The 24905-nt window shown below is 47.6% G+C and overlaps 1 protein-coding gene across 1 annotated transcript in view; it reads right to left on the reverse strand.

Annotated features, from left to right (window-relative positions):
- Positions 1 to 572: 572 nt before the first annotated feature.
- EFHD1 (EF-hand domain family member D1) overlaps positions 573 to 24905 on the reverse strand; it is a 39057-nt gene continuing 14724 nt past the window's right edge. The window contains exons 2-4 of the mRNA XM_060151226.1: positions 17088 to 17235; positions 9818 to 9952; positions 573 to 1875 (exon numbers count right to left, since the gene is read on the reverse strand). Of these exons, the coding sequence (XP_060007209.1) occupies positions 1741 to 1875; positions 9818 to 9952; positions 17088 to 17235 (418 nt within the window). The 3' untranslated portion in view covers positions 573 to 1740. The remainder of the gene's footprint in view (positions 1876 to 9817; positions 9953 to 17087; positions 17236 to 24905) is intronic.

Here is a 24905-nt window from a genome sequence, read left to right on the forward strand (position 1 = left end):
GCTGCTATCAACATTCGTGTGCAGGTTTTTGTGCGGACAAAGTACCTCAGCTCATTTGGATAAATACCAAGAAGCACGATTGCTGGATTGCCTTTTTCATATCCACTTCCTCTGGTGGGGAGGTTAGGGTGACCCTACATGGAAGAAGGATGCCTGAGAATTGTAGGTCTTGGGTTTGTGCAGAAACAGAAATTATTCTCCCTGGGGAGCTAAGGGTGTTCTTTTAGGCCAGGGGTCTTTACCTAGGTCCCCTCAATACCCTGGAATTATACATGGGAGGGAAGGGTCGTTGGAAACTCCTCATCAGAGTTTCAAGGGATCCAGTAAGCAAGAGAAATTAAGCTGCAGATTTTACCTGCAGGTGAAAGAATCCTCAGTGATGGGAAGGGGAGGAGTAGCTGACAGGCAACCTCAGTACTCAGAATGCCCCGGAGTGAAAGCCAAACCTCTAAGCACCACTTCTAACTCTACTTCGGAGACTTGGTGTGAAACAGGAGCCTAGGCTGGATGTGGCCCCCACAGAAAACACCCTTCTCTCCCCTCCAATTCACAGAAGACTAGAAGCACATTGATGTGATGGCAAAGTCCATTTGCACTGTTTATTTAAAAAGAACAGCCGTAAGGTAAAAATGCAGATGTTTTCTTTTTTGTAGAGACAGCAGGTAAAAAAGAGAAGAAATAAATATGATGTTAGAAATTCTTTTATAAAATACAAAAAACCCCTGATATTTGTGAGCAATCCCAAGAACTCATAACATATAAAAAATTATGCTGAAGAACAGCTTCACCTCAGCACCTTAGAGCAGAGGTTGGAAACCAGCTAGATGGTGAGGATGGTCATGACTTTTGGGATTTGGAAAGGCTCTGGATTTGTCACTTGGGAATGTCAGGGGTCTACTGTAATATAATTTGCATAAAGTCAGAGTTAACAGGAATTCTTCTACTCATTAATATTACTTATAATCATTATTTCATTCTTACAGTTAAGTAGCACAGTATTTAGGGGTAGGAAAAAAAAGGCTGAAGTGGGAAGCGTAATGAAAAGGATAGATATAGGGGGGATGCTAAGAGGACAGGAGAAAGGTGATGGGAAGGAACAGAATCTCCTATCCTTTCACTATTTTGTGTCATCTCAGCAGCATGCCGTGCCCCCTATTGGAGAGGGGTTAGGGAGTGGTCCAGCCTGGCCTGCCTTAAACCTCACCATCATCAGAGGACAGAAGATGCAAAAGCACCCGGCAGGATCAGGCTAAGAATGAGAACAGGGAAGTTGGATGAGAAACAAAGGAGAGAGGGGCATGACGGGAGAGGCACAGAAAAAGGATTACCCAAGAAAATGGGCAACATTAGCATCATAGGCCTCCAGGGACTATCTCCTCTGAGGACCACCAAAGAAAGAAGTATCTGTACAAATTAACACAGCAGACCACTCTGTGGAGTGGGAAAGAGACAAAGAAAAAGTAAAGGTTGCCAAGTAGAGGCACATTCCGGCTACAGAGAAGGGCAGAGGAAGGCAAGCAGGAGAGGGACTTGTGGGGGGCAGCTGGAACCTCTGGGAGGGGCTCCCAAATGGGGATGAGAGCCACCCCCTGCCACCCCTATGAGGTTAAGGAGTTTGCACTGGGTGGTGGTTGTGAAGGCTTGTTGGGGCAAAGGGTCAGCTGGGGTGAGGATGCCCGGCCAGGTCTCTCCGGGGCATCTGTGAGGCACAGCTGTGGCCAGAGGTCAAGGTCAGCCCAACTATGTACTGAAAGCGGCCTTGAGTTCCCGGAAGGCTGCCTGGCGGAGCCTCCTCTTCTCTTCCGCCTGCTTCCGTTCATCTTGCTCTGCTTTTATCTCCGCTTCAAACTTACTGGCAGAGTTCAAGGCTTGGACCTGCAGAGAAACAGCGAGGACAGACCAACAGAGTGAGAGAGGAAAGAGAAACCTGCAGAGGGAGCAGCCCATCAGACAGAATTCGCTTGTCTCCAGCCACGTGACCTGGGATCCTGGTCCTGCTGGGGGCCTGACCCCCGCCCAACACTCCCTCCCCTTGGTCTTCCAGTGTTTGCTTTCTAACAGCGAGGACACCGTCACTTTATTTGCTGCTGTGTTACACATGCCCCTTCCTATCTGCTGGGGTTGGCTTTTCCACCTCAGCTTCTTTTTCAGGATACCCCTAACATCCACGCCTATTGCCCACTTCTACTTTCCACCTTTAATTTCACAATAATATTCTTTAGTTCTAGGGGAAAACAAAAACCAAATGAGCTTCCTGCAGGCATCTCGAATAGGATTGCATCAATCTGCCTGCGGCAAAGGGATATCTTTATAATGTACAGTTTTCCCTGAATGACTCAGTTTTCATTCAGTACTGGTTGTTTTGGGTTTTTTTAACGTTACCAACTAAAATTTTCAGCTTTCTCTGAATCAATCCTTCTAAATTTACTTCCAAATACTGAATGTTTTTTGTTGGCGTTGTGAATGAGATATGAATCCATCTTCAATAATACAGTATCAGATAAATCCATCTTTATCCTCTATTCTAGGACTGATTCTTTTTTTTTTCCCCCTCTCTGTGTGTCTCATCAATTTGGTAGAATTTGCAAACATGTTGGGCATGTACATTATTTTTAATAAAGACTGCTAAACTGCTCTCCAAACAGCTGCTCCAGTTTGCACCCCACCATCACGGAATGCAAGCGCTCATTTCCCAACCTTACCAACGCTTATCATTAACCTTTTTCCTGTTTGCCAATCTGATAGGCAAAAAAATTGGCACCTTCTTTTATTTCCTTTTTGGTGAATTACCCATTTGTATGCTTTGCCCTTTTTTCTATTCAGTTGGTTTTTTTTTTCCTTTAATTTGCAATTCTTTACATAATTTAGGTCTAGTCCCTCATTATATATTTTTCTTCAGTTACTTTCCTCTAGTCTTTTGTTTGTCTTTTAACTTCAAGGTATCTCGGGTCATACAAATATTTAAATTTTGATGTCATCAAAAATTTCAACAGAGACTGCTCTTTCTTGACTCTGGCGAGAAGTCCAGGTTGGAGTTTACTATCTACCCAGCCTCCCCAAGCATCCAGAGAACCCTACAACCTGGGTTCACACTCCCATTCTCTAGTGTGTTGGCCTTGCCCTAGTTTACTTTCTAACCCAAAAAGGATGCCTGACCAATCTTTGCAACACACCTGTCACAGTACCTCCAACTCCCAGGACCTGCACTTCTTTTTTTTAGGACCTGAACTTCTGCCTGACACACTTCACCTCTCCCCTCCCAGTCTGCCAAGTGCTGCCCTTGGACCAAGGACTTTGTTCCTGCTTGCAGGCTGAGAACGTGTTTTTCTTAGAAGTCTCACAAGGACGGTGTCTGGACCCACTGGGAGGTGAGGATGTCCAGTTTGGGCTGGGCCTTCAGTAAAGCCCTCCTCCTCCCATCTCTTTCCCCACAGCAGTCATCCGAAGATCAGCCACAGCCTTTAAGGATCCTGCCACTCTCAGCAGCCCACCTTCTCCCTCATTTAGAAAACACAGACGAACGCAGTCCGTCCACTCTGGACTCCTCTCCCACCCATTTTATCCTTCCCCCTTTCCCTGTGCTTCTGGAAGTGAGACCCTGGGCGCTTCATCGAACATCTCTAGGCTCAGAGGTGTACTGGCTGGTGCCTGCTTGCAAGCCAGTTGTTTGATTTTCAGGAATTTTATGAACTGGTTGTTAAATATAGCCATTGTTAGGGACTTCCCCGGTGGTCCAGTGGTTAAGACTTTGGCTTCCAATGCAGTGGGTGCGGGTTTGATCCCTGGTTGGGGAGCTAAGATCCCACATGCCTCACAGCCAAAACACCAAAACATAACAAACAGAAGCAATATTGTAACAAATTCAGTAAAGACTTTAAAAATCGTCCATATCAAAAAAATCTTAAGGGACTTCCCTGGTGGCACAATGGTTAAGAATCCACCTGCCAATGCAGGGGGGGCACGGGTTCGAACCCTGGTCTGGGAAGATCCCACATACTGTGAAGCAACTGAGCTCATGCACCACAATTACTGAGCCTGCGCTCTGGAGCCCGTAAGCCACAACTACTGAGCCCGTGTGCCACAACTACTGAAGCCCGCACGCCTAGAGCCCGTGCTCCACAACAAGAGAAGCCACCGCAGTGAGAACCCTGCGCACCGCAACCAAGAGTCGCCCCGGCTCACCGCAATGAGAGAAAGCCCTCGCACAGCAATGAAAGACCCAACGCAGCCAAAAAAAAAAAAAAAAAGTTTATAACAAAAAATTCTTAAGAAATATATAGCTGCTAAAAAAAAAATATATATATATATATATAGCTGCTGTTAAAAATTAGATTTATATACTTTCACAATTAAATAAATTATATTACAAACAAAAGTAATACATACTTAAAAGTCATCACTTCCTGATTATTTTACTACATTTTACTATTATTTGTGTTCTTGAGGTTACCTATGTCTTTTATACCTCTAAGGTGGAGATCCTATATGATGACATGCTACCTTGAATCTTCCCAACTCTGTGTTCAACAGCATCCTGTTGGTAGCTTGAAAGCAACCCCAGTGGGAGTATTTACATCTTGGAACAACTATGCTACAAACAAGGGTTTTGATTATTGTTTCATTGACTGTCTAGACAATCTTTTCTTAAGAAAGTGATGGAAAAATGTTAAAAATGTTTTTAAGTTTTAAGTTTAAACTTAAACATGTGTAGTGTTTGTAGCCTTTACATTGTGAATAGCTCCAAGATGAAGAGAACGTTCTTCCAATATTTGAAAACTATTATCAAATTCAGCGAAGATGTTGCTCACGTCATTGATGACTGAATGAAGTTCTGATATATGTCCTTTCACTTTTTTCTTAGAAATTAATTTTAAACAAAATACCAACCAACATTCATGTTGGAATTACATTTTTTTTTTTTTTTTTTTTTGGCTGCACCACACAGCATGTGGGATGTGTTAGTTCCCCAACCAGGGATCGAGCCTGTTGTCCCTGCATTGGAAGCACAGAGTCTTAACCACTGGACCGCCAGGGAAGTCCCCGGAACTACATTCTTTTGTCAGTTGCAATCATAGGCTGCCTACAGAATCAAGAGTCCAGCAAAGGGGGATTCCTGCTCTGTCCAGTGGTTAGGACTCCTCCGCACTTCCATTGCAGGGGGCACAGGTTAGATCCCTTATCGGGGAACCAGCCCCCGCTCGCCGCAACTAGAGAGAGCAGCGCACAGCAACGAAGAACCAAAGCAGCCAAAAATAAATAAAATAAATAAATTTATTTTTAAAAAAGAATCAATAGGCTATATGGAATCTACAATTAAAATAGTATATATTTTATTATTTGCAAAATGTGTGCTGCATATCTTTTATATCTGCAAAATATATTTATAATAAACTTGGGCATATATATATACAGTTTGTCCAGACAGCCATTTGCTTAACATCTATCAACAAACCACTGTCTAAGCTTCAATTTCCTCATCTGCAAAGTGGGTCAGTAACACCTACCTCCAGAGTGATTGTGTGAGCATTAGATAACACATGAATCTGAAGCGCTCAGCGGAGGGTCTGGCCAATCATCAGCAGCACTCAGGTGTTTGTCAGTCACCCCACCTGCCCATTCCTGGCCAGGTCAGAGGAGGGTTGGGGGCCCTTTGCAATTACTTTACTTGGGCTCCTTCTTCTCCACATTAAAAGTCTGCCTCATCTCCAAGTCCTTGTCCCATCAATCACCCCTTTCTTTTTTTTATCTTCATGTTTTCTTCTCCCTGGATCACTTCCCTGTGACATAAAAACACACCAACATCTATCTTCCCTAGGCTTTAAAAAGAAACCCCAAAACTCAGAAGTTCTTTCCTGGTCCTAAGCTACCGTCCGCACTTTGTCCAGGCCCCTCTGCCAACCTTCTAGACAGAAAAGCAGCCATCAGGGCTCTTTCCCCCCAGTTCCCACCCGCCTCTTACCCTGCTACAATCTGCCCTCCACCGTGAACCTCATCTCTCAAAAATCTCCACTGACCCATTTGCTGGACCCAAGACCTCTGCTCTGGCCTCATCTGATTCAATCTCTTCTTGAAACTGCTCCTGGCCTCCAAAATACCATTTTCTCCAGGGTTTCCTTGTATCTCTGGTTACTTCCTTTCCCACAGTCCATTACGTTCTGCCCTTGGTCAATTCCCTCTAGTTCTCGGGTTTCAGCTTGTATCTTGTGAAGATAGATAGCTCTTGTGGTCTGTGTGGCTGAGTGTCCATGAAACATCCATTTCCTCCTTCTTTCTTTCTATGAGATGCTCCCCTGGCACATGGCCCAAGGGTCTAGGGGAGACTGACCTCACCCCTGGGCTCGAGGAGCAAATCCAATCAGGGTAGATACTCCAGCCCTTGCCAGCGGTTGGTTCAGGTGTGGACAAGTGTGGAAGAGATTATTCCATGACTCTCAGTATCTAGTATGCTCATCTTCCTTAGTAGCAGAATTACAACTGGGCACATGGATCCCCAGAAAAAAAAAAAGGTGTTTTGTAGCCTCCCATTTAGCTGGGTGTGGCCAAATTCTGTCCAACAGAACCTGAGCAGAAACTATTAGCAAACAAAAGGCACAAGGTCTTTCTTTTTTACTGTGTTTGCAGACATCAATAAATATATGCCAGGTAGTGAGAAATACTAGAAAGAAAAATACCCAATCTAAAGAGGCTTGGGTGGGAGGGGCGCTAAAAAAAACCAACAGGGTACCCTTCCGACGAAGGGGCAGATCTTCCCTTGCCTGAAGTCACCTTGGACTTAGTAAAACCCAGCTTATCACTTTTCCTCCATAAACCATTCACATTCACGGGCATGGGTCCTGTCTTGATTTTTTTAAACATCAACCCCTGGCCACACAACTCCAATAACCTCGTGACATTATATTTTCCACCTCCAATCAAGTGGTCATAAATACTGAGAGTTCTAGGGAGTTGGGGATTCATCCTTACCTCCTTCCCAACCCCTTTGTCATGCTCTTCATCGGACCTGCAATTCTTCTCCAGCCATCTACGGAGGCCTCCCTGAGTCCAGCCTCCCCCAGGGCAAGTCTGTCCCCATCGTGCCCACTGCTGATCACATCAAGGCCCTGCCCTCCAAGCCTGGCTATTCACTGGATCTACCTGCAGAGCCCAGGTAGAGTTGGGTGAGGTCTGGGAAGCTGGTTGGCAGATAATTCTGGTGATCAGCAGTCTGGGGAAGGCCTGGCCCTCAGGGGAGCCCAGAGCCTCCTGTCCAACTGCATCCAGTGTGGACAGAGGCCAACCTCCAGACACTCCCCCCCCCACCCCCCCACCATGCCTTGGAGCCTCTGCTCTTGCTGTTTCCACGCCAGGAACGCCTTCCCTTCCCTGATTACAAGGTGAATCCCCATTCATCTCTGAACATCTGTAGCAAATGTCAGCTCCTTTATGGCCTTCTCCCAAACTTGGGCAATAATTCCTTCCATTTGTCATTCATGCAAACATTTCCTGAGAGCCATTATTAGTCAGGCACTGTAATTACAAACATAACACACCTGCCTTTGAATCTGTGGGTGAGGAGGCAGACGTATAAACACAAAAATTTTTATTGATATTCTTTTCATCTTTTCTCCTTGTTGTAAAAATAATGCACACACATTATAAAACCTTACAAAATTATAGAAAATAAGTTCCTCTGACATCACTATTACTAATACTTTAGTATATAATTATCCAGGTTGTACTTAACTATTTAATGAAATTGGGTTTCAAATATACTGTTTTGCCTAATTCATTCGGGACATCTGTCCACACATGAATGCAGCTGCATCTCATTCTTTGAGAGCTGCAGGGTGTACAAATGTGTGGGTGTACCACAGTGGACTCAACTACCCGGTAGTGGAAGTTTTGGTTGTTTCCAATTTTCCTCTGTTATAACAATACTGTATGAAAATCCTTGTCTATACATCTAGGTGCATTTTCATGAGTATCTCTGAAGGATAAAATCCTCGAGGCAGATTTCCAGAGGTGAAGGATATGAAATGTTAACAGCTGGCCCCAAGCTGCTCTCCAAAAAGTTGGGTCAATTTATACTCTTACCAAGAGCGTCCAAGAATGCCTTGAACAGATAAATTATAATACTGCTTCCATGCATAATAGAGGCACCCGGAAGAGCATGGACAGTCTCAGCCCCGAGAGTCAGGTAAATTTAAGGTGGGTTTGATAGAATGAGTAGAGTTCTCATGGAAGAGGCATTTGGGTGGGACATTCCAGGCAGAGGAAACAGCAGGTATCGAGGCCCCGTTGTGAAAAGACGTGGCAGAACTTGAAGAACTGTGCATAGGGGTGAAGAAGGGTGGAGCTGGGATCACAGCCAGATTATAAAAGGCTGGGAATGCCCAGATAAGACATTCTCAGAGACTCCATACAGACTTGAGCGCTCGGCATATCGAGCTACAGCAGTGTGCTGAAAACAGAGTCCTGTTAACTTTGGGTTTCAACCCCAGGCCCCTGCCCAAGGCATCTCGGGAGATCTGCAAGTGGTGATTCAGTCAATGAATAGAGAGGACTCTTCCCACCATCCCTCCTCTCTACTCATCATTATCAATGCGAGTTTCTCCAGAGCTTGATTTGGTGCCTGGCATTTCTGGAACTGAGTTGAACCAATGTTAAGTCATGAAAGAAGGGCCAAACCACTTTCAAGATTGGATATACGATGCTGGTGTTGAAGGTGCAGTGAGTGGTCCCCCTGTCCCTGAAACTGCCAGGTGACAGCAGTAGGGGATTCAGGCATAAGGAGGCCACCACGATTCACAGTTTACATACTGGCAGAAAGATGATGGACTCTTGTCTCCAAGGCAACGTCACAGAGAAGTGAAGAGAGAGTGCTGCTTAGGGGCCTGAGCAGGCTGGGCTGTATCACCAAGGACACTTTGTCTCTGGGCAAACTCCTGGAATAAGCCAAAACTCCACAAGAGGCTGGCTGCCTCCTGCCTGGAGTGGAAGGGCGTCCCAACAGCTCCTATCACATACAGAGTGCTCTCGGTGAGCCAGGAGCTTGCTAAACGCTTCATACACATGAATGCATTTAATCCTCATGGCAATCCCATTATCAACCCCATTATACAGATGAGGAAACTAAGGCACAGACAGGTGACAGGTAAGGGAGGAGGCAGAATCTGAACCCAGGTAGCCTTATCCACTGCTGTGGAGGGGGATTCGGAGGGCTCTCCTGATCGCCCTTTTTGCAGATGTGCCCTGCGGAGAGGAAAGCGACAGCACCCAGCAGGGGTAAGATCTCCATAAACGTTCAACGACCGTATGAACTCGTGAATGAATGGAAGCACCCAGAAGGGCTCCAAGACCAGGCACTGGAGATTCCTTCCCAGCTCCCAGCCATTGTCAATGATGCAAATACTTTTTCTGATTCAGGGCAAGCCACCAAGGCACCCTCCTTGGGCCCCATTATTCACTTGTTTACACACAGGTGTCTAAGATGCAAATGTGCAGGTAGCTGTTTGAGTAACTCAAGTGTGGTTTGGGGTAAGGAGGAATTCTTTAGGAAAGTCTGGATTCAGAGTCAATCTGGCAGCATTGTACCAGCAAACCTGTTTGAATCTGAAACCAGGATCGAACGCATTTGCCGTCTGGCAGTTTTCCTGTTTTGCTTTTAATTTTCAGACGGCACACAAACGCGCTCTCATTTCCCTACAAGCTCACACGATTAAGCGCTTGCTGTTTCCCTTGTCCTGAGGGAGTTGATGAGCTGGTCGCTGGCTGGGAGCTCCTGCTGGGCAGGGTGCGCAGAGGGAGGGATTGCCCCGCACAGGAAGGAGGCACCTACCTTGGCTTCAAAGAAGTCCTTGGCACCTTTGACGCCCTCCAGGGCAACATCGATCTCAGAAAGCTTCGCCAGCGCCATCAGCCCACTGTCCTCCTGTAGTTCCCCCGCTGCGGCCTTGTGGAATATTAGCAGGAACTACAGGGGAAGGTTGATTAGGGTCAAAGTCAGCATCACCGAGAGATTCGCAGCACTCCCCTCTGGCCTGAGCTAGGGTCATTATAGCCAAGCCTATTAAAAGGGGTGTATACATGTCCGTGTGACAAATTATTTTGTCAAAGCTGAAAACATGGGGAATTCCCTGATGGTCCAGAGGTTAAGACTCTGCCCTTCCACTGCGGGGGGCGTGGGTTCGATCCCTGTTCGGGGAGCTAAGATCCCACGTGACCCGTGCCAAAAATTAAAAAAAAAGAAAGACAGAAACCAAAGCTGCCTATTTTTCCACAAGGATGTAGGGGAATGGGCACCCTTATATCGAGTTGATGGGAGTGTAACTTGAATCAAAATTTTTGGAGGGCACTTTGGAAATATTTACAAAAGATAAAATGTTTTCACCCTACCAATCATTAATTCCACTGCTGGGAATCTGTCCTTTAGAACCATTTACACAATAGTTTAAGAAGCATTGTCTGTAAAAGCAAAAAATTGGCAACATCCTAGTTAACAGTCATGAAAGAAAAAATCCAGTAGACCCGTATGTACTATTTTTTAAAACGAAATAATTCAATATTTCGGACAGTTTTGAACCATTTCCATTTTCCATTTGTGTCCCATTTTGGGCATTAGACTATTTACCATTTTTGGTGTTTTCTAAGACATCTTTATAGAACCTTGTTCCAAATACTTTATGTTTCAAATACATTAGCTCTGTCACTTCCCTTTCAATTTTGTTTACAGCAAAATTTTTTCAAAAATTATCAAGCTTTCCTTTTCTCTCACCAATGTTATGCTTAGAAAATCCTTCCTTGCCACCAAGGTTACATAAACAATTGCCTGTGTTCTTGTCTACTGCATTTATGACTTTTTCAAAAGCGTAAATATTTAATCTCAAATTTATTCTGATTTGTCATGTGAAGTTTATCATTAACCTTATTTTCTTCCAAATGGTTAGCTAGTAATCTCCACATCATTTATTGAATAATCCACCCCCTTCCTCCAGATTCAAAATGTGACCTGAATGAATTTGTCTTTAAAGCCAACTTGTACTAAGACCTCTGCAAAATAAATTTTTAAATAAATAAATAGGCCAACCTGAAAGAGCTGTCCCTGCCCCGCCCCGCCCCCACCTGCACGTCCTTCCATCACCCCCAAGGAAGTTTTATGGCTTTTTACTTCTCTTCTTTAAAAAATTTTCATGAATTTGTCTATCAGACATCTGTCCAACTTCCATAATTTATTTTTCCATCTAGAAAGAATAAAAATTGATGTATTCCAATTCATCCCAGAAAGAGGCTCCTCCAGGTTTTCAAGTGCCTAAAATATGTGTGAAATGTCAGTTTTCAGGGGGTTTTTTCATGACCGTCTCCTCTAAAGATTGTCTTCCCCAAGAGGAAACATTAGCTAAAGCACAGTGAGAGGTAAGACAGCTTCAGCACGCTTTTTCCAAATTCCAACTTGTGTCTTTTACTGCCAACGCTCTTAATCCCTAGAGGGAAGCGTGTTTCATTAAGTGAAAGTCTTGGCTTCCACTACCACCACCCCAAAATGCCTTGCCGGCAAGCCCTTCTTTGTAATTCTTGCTTCAGGGGTCCTAACTTCACTGTGGACATCGCCAAATACAAAGCAAGCGGTGAAGCAAGATGTTCCAGGACTTTCAGCTTCACGAAGGCCACCATGGTCCGCTTCACTCTACAGAAACGTCACTTTCACCCACCTGCAGCTTCAAACTCTCTCACTAGAGGCCGGCAGAGACTCAGTTTGCTGCAGACTAACCGAGCCAGAACACTGGCTCCAAAGAAGCCTTGGAAATCAAGCCTACTGAAGGAGGTGAGGCCCCCCCCAAGAGTAGGATGGGGGACAAGGGGGCAGGGGGACGGTGGTGGCCAGGCTCTCATGGAAGAGCCTGAAGCAGCCAAGACTTCAGCACTGCAAACGTGAGCCTCGGGCAGAGAGAAGGAGTAAAATACCCATCCATCCCTCAGTACCCTGCCCATCCTTAAAGCACTTAGTTACAGAAGCCACCCCCCTCCCCAATGCTCCATACGGTAAACACAAAACAGATACCCCCTCCATACCAGGGAGGCAGCTTAGGAAAGATGGAACACTGCCCCCAGCCTAGCAGCAGTCGAAGTGACCCGACGGGGAGGGGGTGTCTCTTCATCTCTGAAACTCATTTTTCTCACATCTGTAGCAGAGATGACAATGTTGGTGTTTACAGAAGGACTCAAAGTATTCCTCAAGGGTCCTGGCCACGTGGGCTCACTCTCACTCTGCCAGCTCAGCGGATGACCGCCAGCAGCTCTGTCCTAACTCAGGGGTCCCTCCCAGCCCCAGCCAGTTAAAGAAGAAAAAAAAAAAATCCAGCTCAACCTGAAAATGTTCAGCCTTCCCTAAAGCACGCCAGACTTTCCCATTTAGTGTATTACAATCCCCAACCCCTGAATGACAATTTCTCCAACTGCCCAGCCTTGTTTGTCTTCCTATTTATAGTCCACAAAGACTGGTATGTTGTAGAGAATTGGAAAGTGTCCTAGCTGTGACTCTGAGCAAAGAGGGGGGAGGGAAGGAGAGGCAGAAAACAAAGAAACAGAGAGAAGCAACAAAACTAAAAAGCAGTTTCAGACGCAAGCTGTCAAATGCTTCTGATAAATTTAAGGAAATTTTTTTTGATTGAATTTTTTTAAAGATTTTTTTGATGTGGACCATTTTTAATGTCTTTATTGAATCTGTTACAATATTGCTTCTGTTTTATGTTTTGGTTTTTTGGGGCCGCAAGTCATGTGGGATCTTAGCTCCCCGACCAGGTATCGAACCTTCACCCCTTGCACTGCAAGGCGAAGTCTTAACCACTGGACCGCCAGGGAAGTCCCAAATTTAAGGAAATTTTAAATTTCATGACTCTGATTGATGATGCAAACACTTCCCCACATTAGTTAGAGCTCTTAGATGGCAAGTGACAGAAACACACTTGTTGGCTTAAGTAAAAAGGAGGTATTCATTATACAGAAAGGATGTCTCAAAAACCCAAGGGTAAAATACAGTGACCTGGAAGAGGACTGGAACAGGGAGAGGCAATGTTCTCAGGATTGGAGGCAACATTCCCTCTTGAGCTCTTGTGTCTGGACCACATGGGAGAAAATGGCTGCCCCACATTGAGTTACTCTTATGGGAAGAGGCACCTGCACAGCCAACGTGCAGTACTTCAGCCCCAGTTTCAAAATCCCAGATAGGGAATCCGACTGACCTAGTCTAGCCAGAGGTCCATCCATGGTCCTATCAACCATGAACAGGCAGGGGTGCAACCCACTACAGCCAGGGCTGCCAGGGACCCCCCCCCAAGAGAGGGTAAGGTGGGAGGAGAAAAAAGGACCTACAGTTCTCAGTACTAACATGGAATCTAGTAAACCCCTTATCCAGCCTTTGCACAAAACTACCACACATCTGGCCTTGGAGCAATTCGCTTTGAGACAGGTGTAATGGAATTAGTAAGGACTACAAAAAAAGAGGGGAGGATATTAAGTCCTCGCTGTCTGCCTCCAAAGGAGAATGAGGTGGTGAGTGCCTGGAATAGGATTCTAGATGCCTACAGTTATGGATGTAGAACTCCTAACTCTGGTCCATCCTTATGACTTCTTCTACATGTCTGTACACGTACATAAACCATAAATGCAAACAATTATATTTTATTTTTTAAATTAATTTATTTATCTTAATGATTACTTCTTTTTTAAAGTATTTATTTATTTATTTTTGGCTGCGTTGGGCCTTCGTTGCTGCGTGCAACCCTTCTCTAGTTGCAGAGAGCGGAGGCTACTCTTTGTTGCGGTGCACAGGCTTCTCATTGTGGTGGCTTCTCTTGTTGCAGAGCCACGGACTCTAGGCATTGGGCTTCAGTAGTTGTGGCTCGTGGGCTCTAGAGCGCAGGCTCAGTAGTTGTGGTGCACGGGCTTAGTTGCTCCACGGTATATGGGATCTTCCCGGACCAGGGCTCGAACCTGTGTCCCCTGCACCGACAGGTGGATTCTTAACCACCGCGCCACCAGGGAAGCCCTAAACAATTATATTTTATATACAGTTTGGAAATCTGCTTTTTTCCCTGCTTTTTACATTGTCAACATGTGTTCTCTGGTCATCAAACACTGTGCTATTGAATACATCATCATTTTTAATGGTTCCATATATGCCATCTTCTAAAATGCCCCTTGTGTGCATATATTATTTTCATAATTGGAAGAGAAATGGTTTAAAAGAAAGATCGATTTCCTTGTATGTTGGGGGAAAGTAGCTTTTATTTAGATATAACTCACTTCAGTTGAGTTAATCCAACGAAAAAGAAAGGGAATACAAACTCACCAAGCACCTACTAAGTGCCAGGTCATGAGGACACCTGTGATGATGGTGGAGCTGTTGACTATGGTGCCTTGTGGCACATGACCTGGATCTAGCCAATCACAGTACCCTGGATGCAATGACTGGTCCAGGAGGTGGGCATGTATCCCTATTAGGGCCAATCAGAAGCCTTCTCCTGAGACTGGTAGGGACTCTGGGATAAAGAAGCCCTCTATCCCCTGGGACAATGTAGCCTGGAGCTGCCAGCAGCCATCTTGTCATATGCCAGGGACAACACCTTATTTGGAAAGAAAAGATGAGGTGGACACAGAAAAAACACATTCCAAGATACGGCAAGAGGAAGACCCTGGATTACTTGTGACTAAAACACTTCCACTTCTTCATCTCCCAGGTATGTAAGCCAATAGCTGTTTGTTCTTTTCTTATTTAAATTAGCTAGCATTCTCTTTCCCTCACTTGCATTCAAGAGTTCTAACTGATGGAGGCATAGAAAGAGAACTTGGTTCTCGAAACAGTCCTGAGCAAAAGCTGTTAACAGCCCTATTTTTTTCTTTTTTTTTTTTGCGGTACACGGGCCTCTCACTGCTGTGGCCTCTCCCGTTGCGGAGCACAGGCTCCGGACGCGCAGGCTCAGCGGCCATGGCTCATGGGCCCAGCCGCTCCACGGCATGTGGGATCTTCCCGGACCGGGGCACGAACCCGTGTCCCCTGCATCGGCAGGCAGACTCTCAACCACTGCGCCACCAGGGAAGCCCAACAGCCCTATTTTAAGGACAGAAAAACTGAAGCTGAGAAGTAAAATAACTTGTTCCAGTTATGCAGCTCTGTGTGGAAGATGGAGGTTGGGCTATAAGCCTCTTTTCGTCACACAAACACAGCATCGGCCCACTAGTGGCTTACAACATGTGCAGAAACCAGCAGAGTGAAATACTAAGAGCAGGAGGTTAGACTGTGGAGTATTAATGGCAAATGCATCTATACGTCCAAATCCTGTACCTCTGGGTACAACTCCTAGAGCTGGGACCACAGTGGGGCTCTGAACTGACAAAAGGCTGAATGTAAATGTCACTGAAGGCCTGTAGGCAGGTTGAGGACCCACAACAAAACCCTTTGGCGATGTCTAAGCCTCTGCTGTCCACCGTCTGGGCGAAATGGCCAAGCCAGCAGCTAACCAAAAGCTAACTGAGCATCTTGGACGCAGAGAGGGGCACATTTGGGTGGCTCCTGGGTAAAAGAGGGGGAGGGACTGTGCCTTAGCTCCGTTGCTGACTTGCACAGACTTTCTAAGCACCCTCGGTTTCTGTTCTCCAGAGGTCACAACTTTGCCGCAGAAGTTCTTTCCCCAACCTTGCCTCCAAAGCTTCGCCAAGGCATGATCCTTTACGTTCTATACTCCAGGGGTACCCAGATTGGAAAGAGCCAATGCCCAGCATGATGTATGAACGATACAAAGGAGCCAAATGAGAGGCGAGGGAGACAGAGAGGCAGCTGGGAAGTTGAATGTGGTGAATGATGGGCGCAGGCTGTAACCCAGGCCCAGCCCTGAGCTGGGACCTGATTTCAGGCGAGTGTTGACCCTTTTGGTCTTCTAGCTCCTTAGCCTTGAAATGAGAAGTCTGGTACCAGATTATCTTGAGGGCCGAGTCCAGCACAGGTTTTCGTGATCCATCTCCATATGTGCCTGTTTAGGAAAGGAAGAGGTGGGAGATTCTGGAGTTGGCCTGTGGGCAGTGAGAGGCAAGGCAAGCTGGGGAAGGGACTCATGGCTGCTAGGGCAGCTGCAGAGACCCCCAGCAAGAGCATCCAAAGGCCCTATCTAGCCTGGAAAGATGACCCGTATTCGGCTAAAGTTCTCACTCTCAGAAACCAGGATGCCTGCACTCCACTCTTCCTGGAATAACCAAGGTTAAACACCAGGAGACAAGAACAGTCCTCTCTTCTCTCAACTCCCAAGGGCCCCCAAAGAGACACGACTGAAAATGAGACCACAGCAGCTGGGCTAATGTCCAAGCCTTTAGCCTGGATGGTGTCGCTAAAGTTATTCTAATAACAGGTCACTGACATATCTAAACACCTTTCCGCAAGACTCAAACACACAAAACATGGAATTCCCTTCCTTGTTGAGCTGCATCCTTGCCATGGAAGAAACCCAATGGCCTTGAGATTTATTCCCCAAAATAAAAATGGCTGAGGTTTTCATCCATTGGGGGATCAGATGACTCCATGTGCTTTTCCAGGAAGATATCTGTACGAACACAATTTCAGGGTTTCAAAGACCAAAAAAACCCATCCTTGGACCTGTTTGGAGGGGAAGGTCCATGGGCACAGAGTAAGACCCTTTGTATAATTTCTTTTTTCTTTCTTTTTTTTTTACTATTTTTAAATGCTTGTTATAAAATTAACAGTTTAAATATATATTTTTAAGTATAAGATTATAAAACCACCAACACTTTGCACCCACAAACATCCACAATGAATATTTTGGTGAACATCCCTCCAGATTTCTCCATACTTACCATTTTACCCAAATGAGGTTATCCTACCCACACTGACTTTCAATCTGCTTGCTCAGCATTTTTTCATGCCAGCACTGCAGTTCACTAGATCCTTAAATTTATTTTAAAAAGCAGAACTGTAGGTTAAATGTCCAAGCAGCACTCAAGAGAGGCCAAAGCCATTTGCACTCCAGGGAATGGTAAATCTGCGAGTCCTCTCAGGGCCACCCCCCTCCTCCAGGGGCTCAGGGCCAGCAGGATGCAGGTACCTCACGGAAGCTGAGTTTGCCATCAAAGTCCTCGTCCACCTCCTTGATCATGCTCTTCAGGCCCAGGTGGGTCTGGGGGGCCCCCAGCTTCTCCATCATCAGCTTCAGCTCCATCAGGTCAATGAAGCCATCCCTTCCGGCATCATACCTGTAGGTCAAAGGCAGGGCGCTGGTGAGGGATGGCCATGGCCAGGACCGAAGGACACTTGTTAATCTACCAAATGTGTAATGCTTTTGGCCTTATTTACTGAAAAATGACTCAAAAGACTCCTGCCTTGCAGTGCCCACCAGGGTCACTGCATTGGAAGGGTCCCCTCTCTCTCCTCCAACACCTCTGGGGCTCTGCGGGATATGACTCAAAGTGGGTCTTGTACTGCAGGAGTGTTTTCACGTCTTTCAACTCCTTAATTAGGCCATAAGTTTCTTGAGGATGAAAAACATGCTCGTCTACCTTGATTTTTCCCAGTTTGGGTCAACGAACATCAACTGAACCTCCAGATGCTGGACGATAGAATAGCTGCTGCAGGGCGCCCCACGCACGCACTCTATTACGTAGAGCAACTGACAGTTCTGGAAGCCCCCCCTTGGTCACCTGCCCCTGGGTCTCCGCCGCCCCCAGTTCCACCAACCCCTCCGCTCGTCCTCTGGTCTCCTGTCTCTGGAAACTGCTTCCCGCCCTGGTGCTGGGCTGTGAGTCAGGTCTGGCCCCAGCACTGCGGTTTCACGCTTTGCCCTCCAGCTCACAATCTAGTCTCCAGGTCTGACCGGTCACACCTGTGTGTCACAGATGAGCGGGGTGGTGGCTCTGCCCTCCTGGCCAAGTTTGGACACAGAGCCAGCACCTCTGCTGGCTGTCCCCCCACCCCCGAGCCACCTGCAGGAAACGATCCCAGCCTCCCCATGGCAGGGGTCCTGGCCCTGCCCTCTACTCCCGAGTGCCTGGTCAGCCCCGTGGAGCCCTCTTCAGCCTTCTGTCCTTCTGCCCCGGTCACTCCACCACCCCCGCCCTTCTCTATACACTCGGGCTATTGTGGAGCTTCCTCACAGACTCGCTGGCTCTTCTCCCGTCAAGTCCATCCCCTTTTCTGCTCCCCAGAGATCACTTGCTGCTCAGGTATGAACATCATGCTTTAAGAAACAAATCCGTTCATAATAGCCCGAAGGCAGAAACAACCCGAGTGTCCACTGACAGATGAACAGATAAACAAAATGAGATCTATCCATACAGTGGGATATGATATATTTACACAGTAGAATATTATTCGCCATTTAAAAAATGAAATTCTAATACATGCTACAACATGGATGAACATGTCAACATCATGCTAAGGTTGAAATAGGCCAGACACAAAAGGACAAACGCTGCCTAATTCCACTTATATGAGGTATCTAGAGTTCATAGAGACAGAAGGTAGTTACCAGGGACCAGGGGAAGCGGGGGGTGGAGGGGGTTATTATTTCACAGGTTCGAGTTTCAGTTTGGGATGAGGAAAAGGTCTTGGAGATGGGCGGTGGCGAGGGCTACACAAAAATGTGAACGTACACTGATCTCAACACTTACACGGTTAAGACGGTAAAATGTAAAAATCAAATACATGAACAAACAAACAAAACAGGCTTCCTCACTGTCTATCCCCCCCCAGCCCCAGCTCCACAAAAGAAACCACCATTGTTAGGAACCACCGTACCAGCCGCCAAGAAATGTAGCCTGTGGGCAGCCAGAAATCTAACCCTGTGGGCTGGTGGTATTTTGAAGCCCATGTGGTCATGCTGGAGATGAGGCCCAGTACTTCCCAGTGTGCCCTGCTCCAGCCACAGTGGCCGACTCATGCCATTCCTCCCACCCAGAACGTACCTCCACCCACCCTCCTCGGTGGCCTTTTCTGTCCCCTGGAGCTGGGGAACCGCCCCTTCTTCCTCTCATCGCTGGCAGCACCAGTCTGCCCTCTGTGCCTCAGCAGCGCCACCCCCTTCAAGCAGGTCTGCGCTCCCGCTGGGCTCCCACTCCCTCCCTGCCTGGAAGGATCACGCTGGGAGATGAGATGCTAAAGGACACAGACAATACCCCTGGAGTCCTGTTGGTGAGCTCTGAGGACGCTGAAGGACAAGACAGGTGCTCCAGTGTGGTTTCCAGGAAGCGGGCAGAGGGTATGAATCACAGATGGACCAGCCCAGGATCTAGTATCATCAAGGGATGGCACTTAAAAGAATGATTGCCAGGGGTCCCCTAAAAGTGATTAGAGGATTGGCCTCATTTACTTGGTTTTTAACTTCTTTTTACAGGTTTTTTTGTTTTTGGCCGTGCCGCACAGCATGAGGGATCTTAGTTCCCCGACCAGGGATCGAACCCATGCCCCCTGCAGTAGAAGTGTGGACCGCCAGACAAGTCCCCACTTCTTTTTAAGATAATCAGCTTTATTGTGATATAATTTACATACCATAAAATTCACTCTTTTAAAATTGCACAACTCAGTGATTTTTGGCACATTTGCAAGGTTGTGCAGCCATCATCGCTATCTAACCCCTCAACATGTTCATCACCCCGAAAAGAAATCCATGCCCTGTAGCAGTCGTTCCTCATGCCCCTCTCCCCGGCCCATAGCAACTACCAGTTTGCTTTCTGTCTCTATGGTTTTGCCTACTCTGGACACTTGACATAAACGGCATCATACGATATGCGACCTCCTGTGTCTGGCTTCTTTCACTCAGCATAATGTTTTCAAAGTTCACCCAGCTTGTAGCACATGTCAATCAGTACTTTATTCCTCTTATTCATTGCTGAATAATATTCTATTGTATAAATATACCATATTTTGTTTATCCATTCACCTGCTGACAGATGTTTGTGTTGTTTCCACTTATGGCTGTGATGAATAATGCTGCTATGAATACTCAGATACAAGTTTTTATGTGGACATTTGTTTTCATTCCCCTTGGGCATATAACCAAGAGTAGAATTGCTAGGTCATATGCTCATTGGCTTTTGAAACAGGGTTGTCAAGCTGGTCCAACAGAAAACTGTGATGACTGACCTATTATCTCTACCGAATCAGCAAGCCCCCTCTATTAGGCTTCTGGGGGAACGACAGGCAGGAGTAGAGGCCCATACAATTCAGCAGCTTGCCTGTTAGGTGTCGGGCCACCTAGGAAGAGTGCTGACTATCAAATTTGCTGGTGACACAGAGCTGTGACAGAATCTAGGCCCAAAGGATCTCAGCAAGCTGGTGACGGCCAGGACTGGGCTCTGGGTGTGGGCATGACAGAGACGGGTATTAGCCAAGCACAAGGAAGACCTTTCTGGCAAAAACAGCTAACACAAGACCTGAGGTGAGAAGAGCTCTTACAAACAGGCCGGAGGGACGGACTCTGTTACAGGGAGTCCTAGTCAAAGTAAACAGGCTTCTTTAGTGTGGAACTTTCCAGAGCCTTCCATATGGTCACGTGTCCGAAACTTACCGGAGGGAAACAGCACCCAGACTCATCAGACCACACAATCCTCTGTGTTCAGGGATTTTCCACTGGAGGAGGCACGTCTAAGCAATCTAGTGTTCCAAGGAAAACACTTTGGGAAGCGCTCCTCAGGCAATTCTACCTCAGGAAGGCAGCCCGTCGTTAAACGGCCCCTATGTTCCCCTCCAGGCTGAGATTGTGAATGAATGTCCTCTGCCTGCTGCTCAGCGCACAGCGCATGCTCCTGCGAAGTCTGCAGAGGAGACTGAAGCCACGAAGGGGGAGGAATGAAAGATGTGGATCCTTCCGAGCAAACGCAGAGGTTCGGGGTCTGAACGCAGAGAAGAAAGGAAGGAAAGTGAAGGGAGGACGAGAGCAGCTGAAAAGCTCAGGGATAAAGAGAGGGGAGGGGGCCCCAGGAACAGGAGGTGAATTGGGGCAAGATAAGGAAAGGTCCGGGAACAAGGCAGGAATTCGTCCTCACCCAGCAGGGGCAGGAACACAGCTAGCTCAGCCTCCGCAGCACAACCGGCAGTCGAGATGGGGCCGTGGCAGAGAGGGGCTCGGAGACCTTATCCCTGGCATTTCTCTGGGGTTCTAACTGAGAAGAGTCAAGAAGGGTTGGAAAATCTCTTTTAGGCCCTCAAGCCGGAAACATTCTCCAGGCCTAAGAAAGAGGACAAATATGTGAGAAAGGGCCTTGGCAAAGTCTGGGTGACAGGTTAAAGGAATTCCAATTTCTTTCAATAGGCAGGAAATTTTGGTTTGACCACTTTGGTGAGTAATGTGCCTGGGAGCAAAAGCACACCACCTCGGTGGGCAAACCCCAGACAGAAGAAAGGGCCGGGGGACTTCCATGGGGGCACAGTGGTTAAGAATCCGCCTGCCAACGCAGGGGACACGGGTTCGAGCCCTGGTCCAGGAAGATCCCACATGCCGTGGAGCAACTAAGCCCGTGCACCCCAACTACTGAGCCTGCGCTCTAGAGCCCGCGAGCCAAAACTACTGAGTCTGTGTGCCGCAACTGCTCAGGCCCGTGCACCTAGAGCCCGTGCTCCGCAACAAGAGAGGCCACCGCAATGAGAAGCCTGCGCACGGCAAGGAAGAGTAGCCCCTGCTTGCCGCAACTAGAGAAAGCCCACGCGCAGCAGCAAAGACCCAACACAGCCAATCAATCAATCAATCAATAAATTTATTAAAAAAAAAAAAAGAGTAGCCCCCGCTCTCCTCAACTAGAGAAAGCCCGCTCGCAGCAACCAAGACCCAACGCAGCCAAAAATAAATAAATAAATTTTAAAAAGAAAAAAAAGAAAGAAAGGGCCAGGCGTCCTGCCGGGAGCACCAGTTTGGCACAGGAATAAAGCCAGTGTGTGGACTGAGAGGGGATGTCTCCAAGGCAAGAGGGGCAGGAAAGAAAGGGGTCACGAGTCAGCCGCTGCCTCGACTCCCAGGGACTCAGCAAAGACTGCGTCCCTTTGTTCCTGCCCGAAGCACCAGCCAAACCCATAGTTAAGTCCTGGGAGGACCATAAATTGACCACATTAGTGGTGTCCTCGCCCCTCCCCACGGAACTGGGATTTGTAATCCAGAAGCGCATCCTTCCCTCTTTAAAGGGACCATCTCCGAGGGTTGGTCCACAGCCACTTCCTTCAGGGCCTGCATATGCCAGACAGGCAGGAAAAACCTCCCAGGTCCCCCTCATCAACTTACTGTTTCATCTGCTCCTCTCAAAGCATCCGACTACCATATGCGTTCCGCGCACACGATGGGATTCAAAGCCCCTAATAACTACAACTAGCCTGCTTTGCAGTTCACAGCACATTGTCTCATACACTAACCCTTTCATCTTTATGACAGTCCTATGAAGAATTCATAATGGCCGCCTGTTTACTGTTTATTGAGTGCTCACTAAGTGCCCGGCGCTGTGCTGAAGCACCTGATTTAGTTCAGCAGTGCTGTGAGGTGGTAACGAGTCACCCCATGTGACAGGTCGTGAAAGCTGAGGGGTGCAGTGAAGCCAATTGCTGTGGATCAGAACTAACCTGGGGCTTTCAGGCGGGTGCCTGGCTTCACGTGGGAACAGGCAAGGCAGGAATGACCATGAACTAAGCTTATACCATGTGCCCCTTAACTCAGTGGGGAGCCAGGGGATGGATAGAGTGCACACACTATGTCCCAACAAACAGACCGCTAGTCAACTGTGCGATTCACACATTTTACAATTTATATCTGATGACTTTGGCAGAAGTAATAGGAGTCACGTTGCTGAGTCCCATACGTGTGTAGATTCTGATTCTGGTCTCGGAGTGCGGTATCGCCAGCTGCCCACATACGCAAAATTATTCATTTTTGCCCGAGAGAATACCGATGTCTCACAAACATTTGAAGAAACAGTCTCACCAACACAGCCCTTCAAATAGATTTGATCGGCTTTAACCCTCCAACACTCCTTTAAGGAACGTCACACTGTCAGGCTGACGAAGAAACCAAGCCCACCTAGGTCAACCAACCGAAGGTCACTAGGCCCAGTGAGGTTAGCCCCGGTTATCGCCACTTGATGCCCACAGCCCACAGCCCGACCGCAGGGCTGGGCAACACCGCCACCAGATGTAGGTTTGATAGCAGGTCAGTCCTTACAGGATGCCAACGTGGCCCCTCCAGTGACAGTTGACAGAGACAAGACAGCCAAAGCTAAGGCAGAGAGGTGTCCTGGGGAAGCAAGGTGTTAAATGGATAAAGGTCCTTCTGAAAGCTGGGGGACAACTTCAGCAACGCATTCCACCGTGGGCGCGCTTGAAGGAAGCCGGAGGTGAGGACCCCTAGCAGAGGCCCCCAAGGCTGGACCGGGCGCAAAGCACTCACCCTCAACCTGCTCAGAGCTCCTCTCTTCAAGTAACTGCGGTGTGAGGACCCCCTGAGACAAGGCCATCTGCAAACAGGTGACCTTACGCCAAACTTCTGGGCCCGTGGGAGAGATGAATGCAGTCGGATTTGTTTTCCTCATTCTGGAAACCTCCTTTGCTTCCAGTCCCTCCACGAAAATTCCATCACATTCCTTGCAGTTGGGAATCCAGCCCCATGGAAAGGGAGCAACACCTAGAAGAACCTGCCCAGGTCGGGCCCACCTGCACTGCTCAGCTGGCAGAGCCACCCACTAGGCTGGGACCAGGCCCCAGGGGAGTCGGGGAGGGAGCCCCAGACCTCTGCTCATCTGGGGCTCTCCTTCTCCCTACAAAGCCGGCCTAAGCTGCATCACTCTCCCCCTGTTTCAAACCATCAAAATATTTCCTCTCCCCGCCTCCCAGTACTTTATATCTTTCAAATGCTTGCAGGCTCATCAGGGCTCCCTTAAGCCCCTGGTTCCTCCCTCTACCAACATCTTAGCTCCCTGTACCAGTTTTTTTCTATAATTTAAATTTTAACCAAGATTTTTCTTATTAAAGGCAGTCCAGGATATTAAAAAAACAAGAAACCTTACTCATAACCCCAAGACCCCGCATCCTTGTTTGTTTCCTAGGGCTTCTTTCTAGCCCTCCTCTGGATTGGTGAGCTTTTTCCATGTTTTTGCTTTAAAATGTCCTCATTCCCTTCATCTTCCTAATCTCCAGGATCTGTTAGGGGGAGATTCCAGTTCCATCGGCACTGCACCTGGCCCCGCAGACACAGGCCTGGGTGCAAAGCCAGCCCTGCCGTTCATTTGGGAGAGACGGGCTGCCGAGCCCACTGCAGGCTGACTCTAACTGAGCTGCCTGTGCTTTGCAGCGCTGTAGACGGGCCAACAGGAGATAACACGCCAGCACCGGCCCCCGGCACCCAGTAAGCAAGCAATGGGAGGGAGCTATATTTAAAAGTAGGACCTGTCTGCAGCTGTGAAGAGGAAGCAGACAACTTCCAGGGCTGCTGCTCTGATGAGCTGCCCACACCCACTGGCCTCAAACAGTCTCTACCATCGTTAGCGTTCTGGGGGAAACCCGAATCCACAAGCTGCTGTGGCCCCTACGGCTGAATTTCCAGGAAACCCTTGATGAGTGACTCTCATCGCCCCGCCTGTCCTGTATGAGAGCATCACATCTGTCTTCCAAGGGCTCACTCGAAAAGCCTTCCCAACTCAACTGATTGGGGTCATCATTGGTCAGGGGAATGGGGTGGATTGAGGCAGGATGGGCTGAGATCCCTGAACACTGGGCCCACCACCCTGAGTGCCCATGACCTGGGAAAGCCCGTGGCCTGGCCAGAGGGGCCCAGGTGACCCTAAATCCTCACCCCACCGAAGGCCTGCCAGTAAGGAGACAGCAGCAAGGACTCAGGGGCTGGTTTCCAATGTCCGCCCCGTGCTGGTCCGTGAATGGCTTGCTCTCTCAGCTCCAC

Source organism: Lagenorhynchus albirostris, chromosome 6 (assembly GCF_949774975.1).
Source record: "Lagenorhynchus albirostris chromosome 6, mLagAlb1.1, whole genome shotgun sequence".
Lineage (NCBI taxonomy): Eukaryota > Metazoa > Chordata > Mammalia > Artiodactyla > Delphinidae > Lagenorhynchus > Lagenorhynchus albirostris.